Below are 19,365 nucleotides of genomic sequence, written 5' to 3'. Positions count from 1 at the left end.
CTTCGAATTGAACGCCAATCTGAACTCCCATCATGGCAGTACCCGCTTTTCCTGCACCAGACATGTCTGGTGTTGATCCAGGACTTCAACCTACGCTCATCGCATTATTATACCTCTTCCCAGGACTTGCTCTTGCGGTGCTTATGGTTCGATTTTGGAGGAAGTGGCAAGACCATATCCTTGGCGGAGGTATGAGCACGTGGCTACAGTAGCTGGTCTATGCTGATATCTTTGCAGACGACGTTCTGATCGCCATCGCGTGGGCTCTAGCATTGTCCAATAGCGTGATTACCCACAAATGTAAGACTCTTGTCCACCTGGGCACATGACGACCTTGGAATGTTCGAATGCCTGACGCTTATGGAGTTTGTGTCGCGATGTACACCGGATACCACGATGAAGATGTTCCGTATCCAGCAATAGACTTCCTTAATGCATTCAAGGTACGTTCGTAAAACATGTGTGCTGCAACTTACCCATATACTGAGGGACTTATCCACAGCTTAAGTATGCGTTGAGTCTCGTGTACTCACCATGTATCGGCTTCGTTAAAGCATCCTTCTTGTGGACGCTTTACAAACTTCGTTCAAACAATGTTTGGATCAAGCGGTGTATCCTCGGCCTCCAAGCGATCAACACCATTTTCATCGTTGCTTTCACGATACTTGCTGCAATACCCTGCTGGCCGATAGCGAAGAACTGGCAACCCGACCTGATTGGGGGTTGCTACGATCCCTTAGATTACATCCTGGCCAACATCTCGATCGTACTTATCACCGATGTTCTAGTTCTTCTGTAAGACTTTCTCGCATGCACCAAACAACCGATGCTGACATTGCACTAGGATTCCGACATGGATAATCTGGGACTTGCAAATGCCACTCAAGCGCAAGATTGTTACAGTATCGTTTCTCTCTCTCGGTCTCGTCGTAATAGCAATCGGCGCCGTGCGATTCGTTTGGCTCATCGACGCTTTCAAAGGCAAAACGAAAAGCTACAGTGTCAAAGCGTCCTACTCTGCAATCGAGTCTAGTGTCGCTATCATTGGAACCTCGGGGCCAACTATCAAATACATACTGTCACGCTTCATACCCTGGCTCCGTCCTTCATTTGAGCGCTCAAACGCGAACAAGAACTCATACGACGCCTATGGGAACCACTCAAATGTTGCTGCTAGGCGAGCGAGGTCACACTACGGGACGAAAAGTGGATATGATGATTTGGATATGGTGAGCGTTCACCATGAACAGTTCGAGATGAAGAGCGGTTGGCAAAAGAAGAAGGGGCAGGATGACGACGCAAGAAGCGATGAGCAGCGCATCACAGGCGAAGGTCACGGCATCAACAAGACAGTGGAATGGATGGTAGACACGAAAGAGCGCTCGCATATTAGCAAAACAGTCTCGGATTATCCAAATGTCGCTAACGACAAGCCTGCGACAAGTCCCGCACAGATCATTTAGGCTGGAGGTGTGTTTGGGCAGCAAGGATATTTCATACATGGCGAGTTGTGCTATGAGTATAGCTTTGATCCAACGATTTTCCGAAGTGAACGTTTGTTGAAGAAACGAATTTGCGATGTGACATGAGTCCGCTGTTGGGCGGCGTTCGGCCGCAGCTGACCCGCGCTCGCTGCCGGTCTTGTTTCCGGATCTTGGGGCGCGGTATACCCGATTCGGCGACTTCCCCTCAATCTCAATTGCCAGGCCCGCGGTTGGCCGAGCCATAAGACGGTATCTCCACCGATACTGGGCATCGCAAATATCTGAACAATGTCGCGGATCAATGGAGCTGAAGTAGCAAAGCACAGCAGCAAGAAGGATTGCTGGATAGTACTGGATTCAAAAGCGTATGATGTGACCAACTTCCTGGCGGACCACCCAGGTGGCGCACCGATCATCTTGAAGAATGCCGGGTCGGTGAGTACAATGGCGCGGCTCAAAGATCAAGAGCTGATGTTAGACAGGATGCGACAGAAGAGTTCAAGAAATACCACCCGTTGAGTTATCTGGAGGATTATCTGCCTAAAGATGCCTTCCTCGGTCCCGTCGACCCCAACACGTTTGGTCAGCTACGCCAGATCAAGAGCGAAGAGTCGACGAAGCCGTCCGAAACCGATCCAAACTCCAAGGAAATCCCACATGTGAGCCTTTGCGTCTCCACGACCGACTTTGAGGCAGCGGCAAAGGCTGTCATGCCTCACAAGTCGTATGTCTATGCGTCCGGTTCTGCAAACACTGGCGCGTCGATCAGAGGCAACATAGATGACTGGGGGCGCATCAACTTCCGTCCGCGTGTGATGCGCAACGTCGGCGATGTAGACACGCGCCGCAAGATCTTCGGACACAGCTCGCCATACCCATTCTACATCTCGCCTATGGGAACAATGGGCGCCATCCACGAAGCTGCCGAGCCAGAGATGATCCGAGGCGCAGTGCGCAAGGGCATTCACAAGGTCGTCAGTACTGCAAGTTCGAAGAGCAGCGAGCAGATCATGCAGAGCTACAAAGATGAGCAGCAGAGGCTTGGTAACAACAGCACAACGCAATTGTTTTACCAATACTACATGCCTGTCGATCGCAATAAGGCCATCGAACTTATGCGCATCGTCAAGCGCTGCGGTTATAATGGCCTCTGGATAACAGTCGACACGCCCGTTCTTGGAAAGCGAACAGCGGATCGCTATCTCCAGGCTGAGGAGGCGCTAGCAGTCGGGCTCGCAGAAGAAAGTACAGCGGAATGGGAGACCGGCGGCGACAACGCTTTCGCACCCGCGATGGGGGGACGGCCAGTTCAGGGCCAACTTAGCCCACATACGACCTGGGAGGATCTCGAGTGGATTCGCAAGGAGTGGGAAGGGCCGATCGTGCTGAAGGGCGTGCAATGTGCGGATGATGCGAAGCTTGCGATGGAGTATGGCTGTGATGGGATTCTTTTATCCAACCATGGTGGCAGACAGCTACACACCGCGCCGAGTGCGCTGATGACGCTGCTGGAGATTCGAGCGTACTGCCCGGAAGTCTTGGGAAAACTAGAGGTCTTTCTCGATGGCGGTCTGAGAGACGGAAACGATGTGCTAAAAGCATTGTGTCTGGGTGCCACAGCCGTAGGCGTAGGAAGACCTTTTCTATACGCGCTTGGAGCGTATGGGTCGAAAGGCGTCGAGAGATGTGTTGACAGTAAGTTTGCTCGTGTTTTAACCAGGGTAGTATACTAACGTGCGGCAGTTCTTGCGGATGAGCTGCAGACGGGTATGCGTTTGTTGGGCATAACATCACTGGATCAGTGCAGGCCTGAGATGGTTAATGCGACGCGTCTGCTAAACGAAATGTGGCGGCCAGAGCAGCTGAGTCTGAAGAGCAAGCTGTAAAGGTAGGGTGTGTTGGTTACGTGGGTCATTCATTGTTCCAAGTTTCAAGTTTTGCGAGCGAATGAAATGGAATTTGGATTGAACACAGCGTGCATTACCATTCCAACCAATTCAATGACTACACTTGCATGATTATGAATCGTAGTCTGCCTTTCAGTGTTGTTACCGATGTCGCCGGCCCCGCCGCCCGCTGATGCAAAGTTTTCTTACCCCTCACACCCCACCCCACCATGTTGATCAATTGGGTTATACAATAACAATTTCGCGATTGTTCCATCAATTCCTAGAGAAGGACAGATGGCCGAGCTGGTTATGGCGCCAGGTTAAGGTTACTCTTAACATATATTCCTGGTCACGAAAGGTTAGTTATGTCCTGATAGCGCACGCAATTTAAATCCTAACATCTAATAGTGGCGTGGGTTCGAGTCCCACTCTGTTCAGCATTCGTCTGGCATTGTCAGATACTCCAGGATACACTTTTTTTTGGTGTTTTGGGCGCCCATGAGCGTTGGTCACTAAGCCCATGCTCTGACACCCTCCCACCCACTCTCTTCCTATCTAGATAGAAGGAGGCTTTGCTTTTTGTACTCTGGTATTGATCTAGATGCTATTGAGACTTTGTTTGTAATTTTATATAGTGCATATATACGTTGCGCTGTCATAAAGCTTGCGCAGTCACTTCGCGTCTTATCACGTTGGGACGAACTCGAATCAGCACGCAAGTCGTTGCATAGAAGGCTTCTTGAAGACATCATAGCTTATAGAGTTGAACAAGCTATTGTATTGTAATTCAAATGTTGGTATATCTCACTTTTTCGCAACAGCGACAAGCGCGACACAGGGAAAACCCTCCACCTCAACCACACCCGCACCTTTCTGCCCATTCAAAGGCCTCTGGATCTTTACCGCTGCCTTCTTTCCAGCAAGGTTTAACTGCTTCGCGAACTCCTCGTTCTCTTCATCGGTCCACTTTGGTCCCATGGTCTTCCACATACCGAGCATGTAGCCGCAAGTCTCCTCCGCAGTCTTCGATGCATAATATACTGTCTTCTCGTGCATCTCAACATCTTTGAACCCTGCGCCTTCCATGATCTTCTTCATATGCGAAGCTTCGAACCACTCATCCGCGACAGGCCAGCGGAATAGGGGGTCGTCTGGCTTGACGGCTTTCTGCGCTTTATGAACAACAGCCATATGGCCTGTAGACTTCCAGGTAGTGACAACAGCCGTCCCTCCTGGCTTGAGAGTGCGATAAATCTCAGCCGCACCCTTTTCTCCGTCAGAGAAGAACATGATGCCCATGTTGGTGAGGGAGTGCGTAAACGTCTCGTCGGGGAATGTCAAATTGACTCCGTCCATCACGTCGAAGGATGAATTTGCCACGGAAGTTGTAGCTGGAAGGGCGCGGCGTGCTAGATCGACCATCGGTTTCGCATTATCAACACAGGCTGCCTTGAGTGGAGTGTCTGGGTATCTGTACAAAAGCTCTTGCGCAGCTATACCGTTTCCGCATGCATTGTCCAGAACAACGGAGTTGGAGTCGACTGCGGGCAACATGTCGACGAGGTGCATGGCAACTTCGCGGGTGCAGCCACCGGTTGCAGCCTCATAGGTCGAAGCAAGCATCTCGAACATCTCGCTTGAGTTCATGCTGGGCTCGCTCATGATGATGATGGGATCTTCGCTATTGTATTTTGAACGATACTATGCGTTAGATACCAGGTCAGCAAGGTACTTATATATGGCTGACTGCGGACGAAAAGAGTAAGAACGAAGGATTGTGGCTGGGGCGGGGGTAGACGAGAACGCGCGAAACAAGAAGTACGCCTGAAATCCTCCATGTTTCTTGTTGGACCGATTTGATGCAGCATCTTTAGTCGAAGTTCGTTAAGAAGTATCTGGGTTTCATTTGGCTGAGGGCTCGGACCTCGGAGACATTCACATGCACCCTGTGGCCTAAACAAAGTCGCCGACTGCAGCTTGAGTCGTTGCGCAATCCTTGGGAAAAATAAGCTAGAGACGGGTTCAGTACGCCCCGTCGTTGTTCTAGCTGTATGGAGAAGATACAAGGTTGGGGATGACTGCGTTTAACGCTAAACATGCTTACCCATCCATTCACAGTAAATGCCCGCATCTGCTTCGATATTCTACCTCTAATAGTGCGCAGCCCCTTCTCAAACAAGAAAATAACATCTGCGCTATTCGCTCTTCGAAGTGATAAAGTTTCTGAAGTCTGTACTGATATTCCTCGGATGATTCGGACGACACCAAGATTCTCCGGGCGTATGCTTATACACCATCTCAGATTTTTGCATCCTCTTTAAACCTAATCAATCCATCCTGGAAGGTCGTCGCAATATGTACGCCACTCTCATAGTCCCACATACGGCTATTATGTAGCGCTCTACCTCCCGTAGCTCGAGTAAGCCACGCTTCTTGCACAAACCATTTTCGTCCGTCCTTATCACCGCCCTTGTGTCCCTCCAGGTTACAGAGTGGCAGCGGACCATCTTCCCACAATGTCGCGTCGGCGTTCGGGTGGTCGATCCGCGGTTCACTAGGCATGATGAGGTCCTTGATACCGACATGGAAGATGACGCTGTGAGATAGTGACGCCATGCGTTTGTAACCCCGAGGCCGGTCGAGATGGTTTGGCACAATGAATAGCGAGTTACGATCTGATGCGTACAAGTGTGCACAGGCGTGCATATTGGCATCTCGTGTCAATGTGAGCTTCTGCTCGGATTCCGAGGGAGGCGGATATGGTGCGGTTGGTAGTGGAAGTGCACCGCGTAGCGTGTAGAAGGTCAGTTGCTTGCGATCGAGTGGATGCCGACTCTGATTGTACTTCGACATGTCAGCCTTGCGGATGTGCAAGCCGGCGATGGGGTTAAAGTGGTCGGGATGAGCTGGAAGGTACGTCTCCCGAAAGTGCTCAGAATCATTGCTTGGGGCAGCCGCATGCTCCATCGGATCGTCCTCTTTCCCTTCTAGTGCGTCGCGATACACCTCTTTCAGGTCAACAGACTCTTGCATGTCGAATGGTGAGCTTTCTTCGCGTTTGAAGGAGCAGGTACAGGTGAACATATCTCCGTCGGCTGCAACCTGGCTTACGGTCACATTCCGTGTGCAATAATTGTAACCGTCTCGAATCTTTCGGACGCGATAGGTGTAGTGTTCATTGGGCTTTCCACCTAGTACGAACCACCCGGTAATGTTCTAGCATTTTGTTAAGTTGTAGTTGGAGCAGAACGTGTCGCTACAGCTTACATGTATGAGAAATCCTTCTGCGACAGTCTGTGCAGCAGCCCATGCGGCTTGCGCAAACACGTGGCCGCCGTACGTCCCATTTTCACCACCAGTCGGGGAGTAGGCTTTGACGATGGAGCGGAATGTCCAGTTGTCAATGCGTTCGAGTGCGATCACCCTTTCGAATGGCAGCACCTGCTTGTCAGGTGTAAAGTAGGGACGCACGACCATGGCAGCGACTACGATGTCTGAAATGATGTAGAAATACGCTGATGCTTGATAGAGGCCATCATCATATTGGGCAGATGTTGCGATGTGCAGCTGGTACACAGATGTGGCTGGCGCTAATGAGTTACCTCGGAACGGGCGGGGTTCGGATGAATGACGGCGCAAGCTATCAACCTCCACTAGTGCAATCAAGCCACACGCGCTTCGCGTGAGACGCGATGGAACCTGCTCCTCATGTGGTGCTATAACGAGCATGCGTGGCAAGAATATGTACATGTTATATCGCCCCCACCTCATCTTCCAGCCCTCTTCTTTAGCACCCATAGCCGGCTGAAGTAAAATACAAGACCGCAAAGCCATATTCCTACAAGGATCGCTGCCTGAATCGGTGCAAATACAGCGCCTCTGACTACGACGAAACCACTGATTATGGCGAACAGTATAGGGATGAGGATGAACGGCTTCACGGGTCGCGGTAGATCGGGCTCACGGAATCGCAAAATGATGGCACCAAGAACCGTGAGGAAGAAGAAAGCATACTCAGCAAGGCCATTGAGAGTAAGCAAGATGCGCATGTTTCCGAGCAGAATGTATACCGCTGAGAGAACGGTGTTGAGTATGAGAGCATTGCTAGCAGTTGTTAGCAGGAGATGATCGGACGTGACGGCCTACATACATTGGTGACTCTCCATCATCCATAGCCGTGTCAGCTGCCTCGCTCGAATCAGCGCGTTTAGTCACCTTCAGAGTACCGACGCGACCGACTGTGCCCAGAATTTGCGGGAACCAATTGTTGTTAGATGCTGCGACGGTCATCCTACCAGCCACGAAGGAGTTTCCTAGGGCGGAGCCTGCAATGACGAGACATATGAGCGCGGTAGCGAAGTAAGCTACTCCCTTGCCGAGGAAGTGGGTAACAGCCGTCTAAGACATATCAGTATAAAGGTGTTATACATGACTCTGAAGGACTTACCACAGCAGCAGCATCTGTTGTCGACACTACCTTCCAAGGGAGAAGAACGTAGTAGACAGCGTTGGCGGCGACATAGCATAGTATGATTGTGGGTATAGCGGTATTGATGGAAAGTGGTAGTTGGCGACTGGGTTGACGTAATTCTGCCGCGACGTAATTCGCCTTGTCCCAGCCGGAATACGCCCACAAAGCTCCGTACAACGCTGTACTGTAAAAGCCGAGTGACTCCCACGTAGTCACTTTCGTCCAATCGAATTTCGACCCATCGGGCAGTATCGTGTCTCTTGGAGAGAACCAATTGTTTTGATGCCAATCGCGACCTCCAAGGTCCTTACTCTTTCCGACAAAGACAAAGACGACCACTAAACCAGATACGATAAGGAGAAAAATGGTAAGCAGCTTTATGGCGACGAAGAAACTAGACAGCCGAGTACTTGTCTTGGTGCTAATGGAGTTCAACGTCGTTACAAATACTAAGACAAGTAGAGACAATAGCTTGTGGGTGAGAGGCGGATCTGGTTCGTTCACGCCCAAACTGGAGTAAATGGACTCCACAAATACTATGCTGAGAATAGCAAGGGTAGCAGGCATGGTTGCCACCACCCAAGACCAAGCAGCCATGTATCCAAAGACGTCGCCATAGATGTAGGTGAGATAAGGCTGGATTCCGCCTTCTCCAGGGAATGCGGTACCTAGTTCAGCCATTGTCAAAGCACCTGTCCATGCTAAAACTCCACCGACTAGCCATACGAGGAGTCCAGCACCCGGTGACGGAACGTTCGCATCGATAGGCCCAGGCGACGAAAATACTCCCGAGCCGATGACGATGCTTATCAGCAGCGCGAACCCATCCAGCGCACCAAGATTGCGAGCAAAGGTGTTTCGCGTCGCCGTAACGTCATCGTGTTCTTCGTCCGGGGCATACGATGTCGTGGATTCTTGGCGGAGTAGAGGCGCAGTCTCTGAGGGTGTCATTGTCGCGTTCTCGAGTTTCAGAGGTTTGATGAGCCAATCGTCGCTTTTGCCGAGGTTGTCACGCGTCAACGTGATGTGTGTAGGACGCGTCCGGTCCTTCTTGGGCTGCAGGAGTCGCAATTCTTTATTGTCTGGTGCTGTCTGAGCTAGAGCAACTAACACCCAAGGCTGTGGTTGTGTGAAAGCAAAAGGTGGCTGGCTAAGCCGCGCGGCACTATCGCGTCAGGATGAACCGAACTTACGTCATCCCCTTTCCCTACCAACCGCCGCGGCATCGAAATCTGTGACTTCACATTGCGGTCTTTGCAGGATCAGAATCCCACAGTTTTTCAGAGGCTCCACTTCATCCGTTCTTCTCTGTATCGTTATGCATAACGTCATACGGCATATTCACGGCCTGGCAGCTTTCGTTTTCCCGATTCTGGAGCTCGAGACTCTGCAGCCAAGGTTCTCGCCCAGGCCCGTATTACGCGTGTTGAGTGCATCTGAAAACCAATTATTGCGTGGATTGAAAAGCCAAGCAAGTATGTACACTTTGTAAGCATATTTGTAGGTGTAGCTCGATGTGAGCCCTTCTCGATATGTATAGCGCCGGCGGCATCAGCGAAGGAGCTCAGAGTCTTGACAAGACTAACGACCTGGTCTGTTTTCACTACAGGCCATGGTTCACCGTTAATGTGTATTGCCTTCTCTTTCGCAGAGCATAATTCATAACAGACAACATTGACGGCAGAACCAGATGAAGGAGTCCGATGTGTGTCTGTGCGCGCCAACCTAGGGAAAAACTGAACAGCCTGGAGCCTACGTTGACGTTAAGTCACCTACTTTGCAAGGTTATAGGTCAATGTAGTCTACAGACATGTTCAGTTTTTTGTATAAGGTGTGCGACCATGTCTGAGGGTAGAAGCCCAGCTCATGAGCGACGATGAATGTCCCATGCATCGCGACGATACCGGCCTGCTTCCGTAGTGGCACAGGCAGCGACGAGACGACAGTCATGGTTAGCACATGGCGCACTTGTGACATTTACAGAAACCTGTTCCCGCTCACGCTCACATGGGAAATCGTGGGGAGGTTAAGCTTAAATTCATAGTGCGATGACAGACCAATGACGCTGGGTGGGTTCGTCGGCTTTGTCGGCCCTTGCAGGCTTAGCGGGCTGTATAGGGCTTAGCGCTGCGCATCATCATGGCGACGTCATTCTTGGTGAGCATGCAGTTTGCTTGCAGCTGCTTAAAGCTCTGGATCCCTTGTCGAACTTTCCTCTATCACACACTGCTTTCTTGCAAGATACCCCAGGCCTTATCAATTGCATTCAGGTCTCTTTCTCAAATTCATTGACTACTCAATCACCTTCATACCCAACCATGTTCTCGAGACAAGCAACTCAGAATGCGCGCTTTGCAGCACGGTGTGCTCGCCGCCCAGCTGCGCGGGTAGCCAACCCTCAGTTCCGCGCCCAGAAGCCCCGCTTCCAGTCCACCGAGTCAGCAACCTCCGGCAACGCGGGCGCCGGCTCACATGCCGCCATCGGTGCCGCTTCTGGTGCCCTTGCTGCAGTCACCGTCGGCTACATCTTCTACAGGCAATCAGGCGCCCGTGACGTTGTGGTGGCTTCCAAGACTGCCAAAGGCTACGTCAGCTCAGCTACACAGAAGATCAAGGAGCAGACACCTGAACCCAACGAGGCGCTGCAATGGCTACGCAATGCCGCGCAGAGCTACGCAGCCTTCATCCCCGGCGCCAAGGGCTACGTTGATTCTGCATTCGATGACCTTGATGCCATTCGCGCAAAGCACGGCAAGGAGGTCGACCAAATCGTCACCGAAGCATACGATGAAATGCGCCAGGTCCTCGGCAATGGCGACATGAGCCTTGTTACCGCTCACAAGACTTGGGACGTCATTACCAAGCACATGAGCCGCATCGCAGATCTCGCTGGCGACGCGTCGCAGCAGATCATGGACAACCACCCTCAACTCAAGGAGAAGGTCGGCGGTAACATCGACAAGCTCAAGGAGTACGGCGACAAGTATGGTCCTGAGGCCAAGAAGGAGGTCGATAGAACATGGAAGCAGATCAGCGACGTGGTCAAGACCGGCGTGAGCGCATCCAACATCGAAAAGATCCGCAGCATCGTACAAGAAAAGGTTGACAAGCTTAAGAAGATGGGTGACGAGGCCTGGGACAAGGGTATGGAGCAGGCTAAGCCCTACCTTGACAAGAACCCTCAGGTCAAGAAGATTGTGGAGGAGAACGCAGATGCGCTCAAGGGCGGAAACGTACAAGAGCTGTACGAGCGCGTCAAGTCTGCTGTCGAGAAAGGCGACACAGGTGACCTCGAGTCATACGTCAAGAGCGCTGCCAACAAGGCTAAGGATGCTGGTTTCGGTGACTACGAACAATACCTCAAGCAGATCCCTGGAGGCGACCAGATCATGCCCAAGTTGAGCCAGCTCCAGGATGTTGCCCAGAAGCACGGCGATGAGGCTCAGAAGCTCTTCCGAGACACCGTCTCAGAGATCTCCAGCATCCTCCAGAAGAAGGGAGATGAAGCGTCAAAGTTGGCCGAGAAGGCGAAGGAGGACTCTAAGAAATAAGGTTGTCAGAAGTTTTCTCACCTGAAACTCTGAAGAGTGTTACGATTAGTCTACTTGTATAATAAGGCATCACTGGCGTTGAGCATGTTGAGCGAAAAGTATAACGAATTCTACATAATTACGTTTGATCCTGTACAGTTTGTCTCATTCCATGTCGTGGTGATCTCACCTTGGGCTAACTACTCGAACCATGCTAGATCATCCGCACATGTGCCATAAAGCAGCGAGTGATGTTAACACGATCTTCTGGTCCTGATGAGTAACAATCTGGTCAAGGGTCTTGTGTAGAAGTTCGGCGAGCAGGTTTCATTAGAGAAAAGTGCATATCGTATTTCATCATCGTAGTATGACGCGGTCGACAGATGATTTCACAAGTGAGTTCCTCTGACGACACGAGTTGTCTTGCGCAGCTCCATAGACACCACGTGAGACGTGGCATGCGTACCAGGAACCCGGTACGTACAATCGCCAGGCCCGCGCAAGAACTCACACCAGAACTTGCATCAAGCCCTGGAGTGATAGCATCTTGTTCAGATCGTCATCATATGCGCCACTCGATCACACCCAAGTGGTGAGGCTGCAGTAAGACATGGGCGGGGATGCAAGCCCATCACTGCCTATATGCAGGAACTAGTTACTATGCACACCGCACACCGTCTTGGGCTCTGGAATCCTCTATGCGGGGTGAGGTGGTCAGCGCGATGGTAGGTTGCACAAGACGTGGGCTTGCGGCAACATGTCATTCAATGCAGTAGCTCGCAACCTAAAGTAAATCTTAGGCGGTGAGACGGGCGCGTAGAAAGTACAGTACTCATGGTAAAAGACATGACAGAACACAAGGCGGAATGCGCATTGTTAGGTTGCCGACAAGGTTGTTGCCAAACGACCCCGCGATCCGCTAAGGAAGTAAAGTGGGTCCGAGGTGAAAGAAAGTGGTGAGAGAAGCTGCGACCGCGACGTTCGTCCGCCCAATAGACCGGGCACGCTCCACTCGGTCAGCCAATGACGTAAACGCGCCTCCGCTGCTGCACCGCCCTCCCCTGACACCTGGCAGGCGCTACTACTCTATTTACTCCTCTCTCTCTCAACAAAACCCCCATCTTCTACAACTTCTCACTCCAATTCTCCACTTCTCTCTACCAAACCCCTTTCTTGCACGTCGATCGACACCACTACTACTCCTATCCACCCAACTACTACACACTACACAACCGCAACCATGGGCAAGGTACGCGTTCCTGTGCTAACATGTACCCCGCCAGTACCCCGCTAACACGTGCATAGGCGAAGTACATCATGCTCGACTGCGACAACACGCTCGTCCAGTCTGAGCGTTTCGCGTTCGAGGCCTGCGCCGACCTCACCAACCAGGTCCTCGAGAAGCACAACATCTCCGACCGCTACACAGCCGAGTCATTGCTCGAGGACTTTGTCGGCCACAACTTCCGCGGCATGCTCAATGGCCTGCAGAAGAAGCACAACTTCAAGATGGACGACGCCGAGATGGACGACTTTGTCGCGCAAGAACTCGGAGCCGTAACCCTCAAACTCAGCCAGAAGGCCGTCGAGTGCCCCGGCGTGACTGAGCAGCTCAACAAGCTCAAGGAGCAGGGCTACCCCATGTCCGTCGTCTCTACTTCCGCCAAGAGCCGTGTCGTCGCCTCCATCGAGAAGGCCGGCATCGCACACTTCTTCCCTCCCGAGCACGTCTACTCCGCCGCCACCTCACTCGACCCCCCTTCATCCAAGCCCGACCCCAAGATCTACCTATACGCTGCTGAGCAGCTCGGTGTCAAGCCCTCCGAGGCTGTCACCGTCGAGGACAGCAAGAGCGGTGCCACTGCTGCCATGCGCGCTGGTATTCCTTGCATCGGCTACGTTGGCATCTACGGCATCGAGGAGGGCAAGGAGAAGATGGAGCAGATGGCCAAGCTCCTCACCGAGGAGACCAAGTGCGCGGCCATCATGTACGACTGGAAGGAGTTCCCAGAGTGCCTGAAGAAGGTCGAGGCCAAGTTGTGAGTGCTTGATCCGACACTGGGGAGCCGAGGAAGAGGAACATTTCACCCTGTCTCCCCGCCATTGCGGGTGAGCTTACGATCAGATTCACGACATCAATGACTACATAGATTCAGTAATGAAGATTTAGTGGACACAGTCCCATTCAAAACAGCTACCTGCTACCTGCCGCTTCCTCTGCCGTGTTGATTGTTTTGTTTGGTGACGCAATAGTGGGCCCCGCGCCGTTCAGTGGGCAGGCGTTCCAGGCTCGGGTGACGGCCCAACGCTGCCCCGCTCCTCCCCACTTGAGACCCATCGTGAACTGCAAACTCCATCGCGAAATATCCCGAACATCGAACATTTGCCTTTGCCATCCCAGATCTCTAGCGCTGCATTCGCGCGAGGTCAATCTCTGCTGCTCACGTGCATGCAAGTAAGCAAATTTGAACGGCCACCGTGGCACTGGCCAGAGCCCTAACACAAGCCGCAACACCCTACGGCCCGTCGCGCTCATCCATCAGCCCTATTATTAATGCTTGTCTGCTTATTGCTTACATTAACGAGCTTGTTGTATCGACGCAAGTGAATAACTCTCACGCGAATTGTGCAGCCGAATCACGCGATGGAGCCGCTTGAGCCTCACATGCACCCCATTCAGTGGAAAACCCGACACCCCTCCCCGCGAAGAACAATGATCTTATACCAAAAAAGCTAAGAAGGTTACATTGTCTTCCCAGCATGCGAACTTGAGCTTAGATGGGCAGCGTAGACTTCAAAGCACCTGTTTAACTTTGGGGGTGCATGCTCACATGCCTCGGTAAAACAGGCCGTCCGTCATCTGTCCCTGCGTGCCTGCGCTCTCTGCGCGCAACACCCAACGAGGCTCGTTGGCCGGCACATCCACGAAACAATATGGCCACAACCCACTGAATAGCTGCATACGATAATCCCATTGCCTGGTCAAACGTTCAACAACAGCAGCTGTTATCTATGTTCCAGGAACAGCAGTTATCTGTATCCTAGGATCTGCACCTTGGCATCTGGGCGCTGCCTTCTTCCGCTGTAGCCAAGACATGCTTAGTGAAGCCTCCTTCCTATCTCGTCGACAGCTCCTTACACGAAGCTTTTGCTTCATCTAAAGCCACCAATGTCATACCCTGCACGGCATTCGTCCTCATCTACACCTTGCTTATGATCTCTACCGGCTGCCAATCGCGGATCTGTACCACCAGGTGTAATGGATGGTTACATGGTTACACGGATAGTAGCATCCAAACGGGCAGGTATGGTGACTACCTGCCGGGTTTGCCATAGGTGCTGCAGGATGGGTGCTGGCATGTCGAGCACCTCCATGTCGTAGGGACGCATTTAAGACTGTGCGAAGAGCCCATGATGATTCTCCATCGGCATCTTGCGCATCGTTCAAGTCGCCGTCAACATGTACCTACGCACCGCCCTTCTTTCCCTGTCCGCCCTTGCGGCGGCAAAGGAAATGCCCAAAGATGAGTTCAGAGCCGCACAGCTTTACGACTCTGGTATCAGGCACGAGAACAATGTTGCCCTCAAGAAGGTCGCAACCCCATTCCAGCATCTTCGAATTCTGTATTGACTCTTACCAGGAGTCATGGGCACGCCAGGAAGCTGCGGGCATGTACAACTCTGCCCAATACGCCGAGATCAAAGAAAAGGTGGAGTGCATGAACGGCACCGCAATCGCCGGACAGGACGTCTTCCGATGCCAAAATGTCAGTCCATGCACCATATATCACGAGTTTCAGTCATTAACGAATCGGTATAGATTGACTTGCTTCACTTCTTGTCGCACGCCGAGCTCGGCAGCACTCGCGGTGTCGGATCTTCTTCATGGGGTAAGAGTTCACATATCGAGTTGCTGAGATCTTCGCTGAACAACATTAGGCTGGACATCTGAAGACGGTCGCGAATTCGTTGCCATCGGACAACAAGATGGCGCTGCATTCGCTGAAATCACGGCAGAGGGCAAGCTTTCGTACTTGGGTCGTCTACCCGCCTACTCTACGCCCAGCACGTGGCGCGAGATCCGTGGCCAGAACAACCTGATGATCATCGGTAGCGAGGCGGTCGGCCATGGCATTCAGATCTTCGACATGAAGAAGTTGATCGACATCGACCCTGCGTCTCCTGTCACCTTTAGCAATGCCAATGACCTCGTTGGTCATTTCAAAGGCCTTCCCAACGGCCGAACACACAACGTCGTCACAAACCCAGAGACAAACTTCATCTATGCCGTTGGTGCCCAGCCAAGGACTGACAAGTGCAAGTCGGGCATTATCTTCATTGATATCACCGACCCTTCAAACCCAACAAGCCCGGGCTGGTGAGTGAGACATGTTGTTGGGGATGTGAGCATCACTGACTCAGAATAGTGCATCAGAGGACGGTTACGTACACGATGCGCAATGCCTCATCTACCGCGGACCAGATGCGGAATTCGAGGGCCATGAGATTTGCTATGGCTACAACGAGGACTCTCTTACGATCTACGATGTGACTGACAAGAAGGCCCCGGTCATCTTATCTAACACTTCTTACGAAGGCGCGGCATACACCCACCAGGGCAACGTTTTGGACCCCATGAACCAGCAGTTTCTTTTGCTCGATGACGAATATGACGAATACGACCAAGTGGGTCCAGCGATCCCTGGTCACCCCATCACGTATATCTGGGACATCTCATCCCTCCGTGCGCCTAAACAGACTGGACTGTACAAGAGCGGAGCAAAGGGTATCGACCACAACCAGTATGTCGCGAACGGCTTTGCTTACCAATCGAACTACGGCACCGGATTCCGCGTTCTGGATGTTCGCAGCATCCCTGACGACCCGACTGGTGCTGGCGTGAAGGAAGTTGGGTTCTTCGGTATGCAAATGTACGATCATCCTATCAATTCATCTATACTGACCTTTGCGCAGACGTTTACCCGGAGGATGACGACATGCCTGGCGGCGGTACCGTCGACTTTGTTGGCACGTGGTCAAGCTATGCATTGTTCAAGAGTGGTCACATCCTGATCAACACCATGGAACGTGGTGTTTTCATTGTCAAGATGCAGGAGGGGTTTGAGAGATAGATGGACAGGATCTCGTCAATCTGAGATTGCTCGCGGCAGGGCGAAGTTTAGAATTCATTGCAACTGTCGATCCCGGCTGTATCGTCGGTATCAGTGCCGCCTCGTGTGCACGACGATTGGTTCAATAAAGAGTTCCGGCACAGCGCACTCCCCCTCTTGATCCCGAATTAAACTTATCAACAATCATGTCCAGACCGCTCAGAGCCCTGTATCAACCCTGCCTCGCAACCTCTAGCGGTCGCGGTATCACCGTTGCTCGCTCTTTGGGCTCTATTCGTTTACCTCCGAACCGCAACTAACCGCCAAGCTACACGCCTCCGCGCAGGATCTAGTCGCAGATCCGTGATATCGCCTCTTCTCGTTTCTTTCGTTCTGATTGTGGCGATGGCGCGCCAAGGGCTTGGCTTTATCTGCACAGTCCGTTCCTTCCCAATCAAGTTGCGTCCGGCGTGGAACTAGAGGGCTCCGCCGAGCGACGCGGTTATTCTACCTTCCTCATGCAACACAGCATTGCGCAGCCAAGCAGACTTTCATCAATCGCGTCGCCTTCGCCCCCCAGCTCTACACCCGGCTACCCGTTTCCACGGACCCACCGCATGCCCTTACCTGCTCAATTGCGGTTCCTGAGCGACCATGAAGCACCGATGGATACAGCAGCTGCCTGTATCGGTTAGTTCTACAAGCACATGGTGGCCCATGAAGACTTTCTGGACCAGCCATATGGATACGAGGTTTAGTATATAGAGCCAGTCTGTACCTGTGACATATCCCAAGGCAACCTCCTCTTCTCCTGCTCATCTGCCACTACTATCCATCAAGATGAGGTTCGTTCCCTTCGTTGCGCTCGCTGCGCCTGTCCTCGCACAGTACGATGCGAAGCCAAAGCCTTCTGCAAAGCCCGAGAAGCCTCAGAAGCCTCAGTTGCCTGGAAAGCCACACCCTCATGGGCCACCCAAGAAGCTTGTCTCTCGCAAGGACCTGATCAAGGATATCAAGCTCGAGGACCTTCTCGCAGGCTCCCAACAGCTTCAGACTTTCGCCGACGAGGCTGGTGGCAACCGTGCTTTCGGTAGCACTGGTCACAACGCTACCACTGAATGGCTGTACCAAACGCTCAAGGCGACTGGATACTACGATGTGTACAAGCAGCCCTTCGTCGAGCTCTTCACCGCAGCGACCACCAAGCTCACTGTTGCTGGCGAAGAGATCGAGGCCGCTTACATGACCTTTGGTCCCTCTGGAGATGTTACCGCCAACGTTGTCAAGGTTAACAACCTCGGATGCGCTGTTGACGACTTCCCAGCCGGAGTTTCTGGCCAGATCGCGCTTATCTCTCGAGGCACATGTCCATTCGCTGACAAGGCCGCCAACGCTCAAACCGCCGGTGCGGTCGGCGCTATAATCTACAACACCGAGCCCAACACACCTCTTTCTGGTACCCTCGGTGGTGATGGCGACTACGCTCCCGTTGTTGGCATTACCAAGGAAGCCGGTGAGGGTATTGTAGCCAAGCTCGGCAACGGCACAGTTGAGGGAACTCTTTTCATTGATGCCATTCGCGAGAACCGCACCAACTACAACGTCATTGCCGAGACCAAGCAAGGTGACCACGACAACGTGCTCATGCTCGGTGGTCACACCGACTCCGTCTTTGCCGGCCCCGGCATCAACGATGACGGATCTGGTACCATTGGTACGCTCATGACCGGTCTTGCCCTTACCAAGTACAAGATCAAGAACGCCGTCCGTCTTGGATTCTGGGGTGCGGAGGAGTTTGGCAAGCTGGGCTCCTTCTATTACATGAAGACCATCAACGGTACCTTCGGTGGTAACGCAACTGAGGCCAACAAGATCCGCGCCTACCTCAATTTCGATATGATCGCATCGCCCAACTACGTCCTCGGTATCTACGACGGTGACGGCAGTGCGTTCAACTTCTCCGGCGCCGCTGGGTCTGACACTATCGAGAAGGACTTTGAGGAGTTCTACGAGGAGCGTGGCCTTGCCCACGTACCTTCTCTCTTCACTCTCCGCTCTGATTACGCTGCTTTCCTCGAGAACGGAATTCCTTCAGGTGGTCTGTTTACCGGTGCTGAGGTGCTGAAGACTGAGGAGGAAGCACAACTCTTCGGTGGTGAGGCTGGTGCTCCGCTCGACGCCTGCTACCACCAGGCTTGCGATACCATCGACAACCTGGCTCTCGACGCTTACCTACTCAACACCCAGAGCATCGCCAACTCGGTTGCCAAGTACGCCCTAAGCTTCGAAGGTATTCCAAGGGCCAACATGACCCTCCGCAAGCGTGGCGCCGAGAGGAGCAGACTTATGTCGAGATTCGATGATGGTGGACATGCTCACCATGGCCAGACATGCGGTGCTGGAAAGCACACTATCTAAATGTTGTATTAGTATAGATTTGGGTGGGTGGTTGATGTTATTGATGATACCAATGATGCGATGTTGCTGTAGGAGTAGAAAAGCCAATGTAACAAAACATTTCAAACATTACTGTGTCCTGTTGCTTTCCGACGTGAATGCTTGCATTGCACAGTCTTACGACCGATCGACACCGTTAAGCGCTCTTAGTACCTTAAGGGTCGGCTTCGATAGTGAGGAGCTCTTTATTCGGCCTTCAGCTCGAGATCGAAAGTGTCACACCGTTTGACTCAGCATACCACATACCCTTCTCCTGTATTTAGTTCGAAGCAGAAATCACCATCCAATCTACACTTCTTCCTCTTCACAAACCTAGCACTGTCCTCAAATGCATATTCCGTCTGAATCAGTCCTCCATCCTGATACTTACGAAAACAACACATCCGCAGTTCGAACAAGCATACCAAGCATCTCGCGTATGCA

At 52.3% G+C, this 19,365-nt stretch overlaps 8 protein-coding genes across 8 annotated transcripts; 6 read left to right on the top strand and 2 right to left on the bottom strand.

The window, feature by feature from the left end:
* Positions 1–875: 875 nt before the first annotated feature.
* Positions 876–1,463, top strand: J4E92_000958 (uncharacterized protein; the record flags this gene model as incomplete). Its single annotated transcript, XM_051492372.1, has 1 exon — positions 876–1,463. The coding sequence occupies one exon, from the start codon at positions 876–878 to the stop codon at positions 1,461–1,463; it is 588 nt and encodes a 195-aa protein (XP_051357884.1).
* Positions 1,464–1,772: 309 nt separating this feature from the next.
* Positions 1,773–3,370, top strand: J4E92_000957 (uncharacterized protein; the record flags this gene model as incomplete). The annotated part of the gene is made up of 3 exons (XM_051492371.1): positions 1,773–1,919; positions 1,967–3,179; positions 3,228–3,370. The coding sequence occupies 3 exons, from the start codon at positions 1,773–1,775 to the stop codon at positions 3,368–3,370; spliced, it is 1,503 nt and encodes a 500-aa protein (XP_051357883.1).
* An 807-nt stretch (positions 3,371–4,177) lies between these two features.
* On the bottom strand, positions 4,178–5,035 carry J4E92_000956 (uncharacterized protein; the record flags this gene model as incomplete). The annotated part of the gene is made up of 1 exon (XM_051492370.1): positions 4,178–5,035. The coding sequence occupies one exon, from the start codon at positions 5,033–5,035 to the stop codon at positions 4,178–4,180; it is 858 nt and encodes a 285-aa protein (XP_051357882.1).
* Positions 5,036–5,671: 636 nt separating this feature from the next.
* On the bottom strand, positions 5,672–8,795 carry J4E92_000955 (uncharacterized protein; the record flags this gene model as incomplete). The annotated part of the gene is made up of 5 exons (XM_051492369.1): positions 5,672–6,589; positions 6,641–6,940; positions 7,216–7,477; positions 7,524–7,771; positions 7,821–8,795. 5 exons carry the CDS (start codon positions 8,793–8,795, stop codon positions 5,672–5,674), a joined length of 2,703 nt encoding a protein of 900 aa, XP_051357881.1.
* Positions 8,796–10,162: 1,367 nt separating this feature from the next.
* Positions 10,163–11,395, top strand: J4E92_000954 (uncharacterized protein; the record flags this gene model as incomplete). Its single annotated transcript, XM_051492368.1, has 1 exon — positions 10,163–11,395. One exon carries the CDS (start codon positions 10,163–10,165, stop codon positions 11,393–11,395), a length of 1,233 nt encoding a protein of 410 aa, XP_051357880.1.
* Positions 11,396–12,614: 1,219 nt separating this feature from the next.
* On the top strand, positions 12,615–13,417 carry J4E92_000953 (uncharacterized protein; the record flags this gene model as incomplete). Its single annotated transcript, XM_051492367.1, has 2 exons — positions 12,615–12,623; positions 12,680–13,417. 2 exons carry the CDS (start codon positions 12,615–12,617, stop codon positions 13,415–13,417), a joined length of 747 nt encoding a protein of 248 aa, XP_051357879.1.
* Positions 13,418–14,834: 1,417 nt separating this feature from the next.
* On the top strand, positions 14,835–16,506 carry J4E92_000952 (uncharacterized protein; the record flags this gene model as incomplete). Its single annotated transcript, XM_051492366.1, has 6 exons — positions 14,835–14,966; positions 15,016–15,141; positions 15,195–15,264; positions 15,314–15,752; positions 15,802–16,295; positions 16,349–16,506. 6 exons carry the CDS (start codon positions 14,835–14,837, stop codon positions 16,504–16,506), a joined length of 1,419 nt encoding a protein of 472 aa, XP_051357878.1.
* An 819-nt stretch (positions 16,507–17,325) lies between these two features.
* Positions 17,326–18,903, top strand: J4E92_000951 (uncharacterized protein; the record flags this gene model as incomplete). Its single annotated transcript, XM_051492365.1, has 1 exon — positions 17,326–18,903. One exon carries the CDS (start codon positions 17,326–17,328, stop codon positions 18,901–18,903), a length of 1,578 nt encoding a protein of 525 aa, XP_051357877.1.
* Between the last annotated feature and the right edge of the window lie 462 nt (positions 18,904–19,365).

The sequence above is a fragment of the Alternaria infectoria genome (assembly GCF_024043175.1).
Source record: "Alternaria infectoria strain BMP 0036 chromosome Unknown scaffold_1, whole genome shotgun sequence".
NCBI lineage: Eukaryota > Fungi > Ascomycota > Dothideomycetes > Pleosporales > Pleosporaceae > Alternaria > Alternaria infectoria.
The sequence above is the reverse complement of the archived record's forward strand: the minus strand, read 5'-3'. Positions and strand labels throughout refer to the sequence as shown.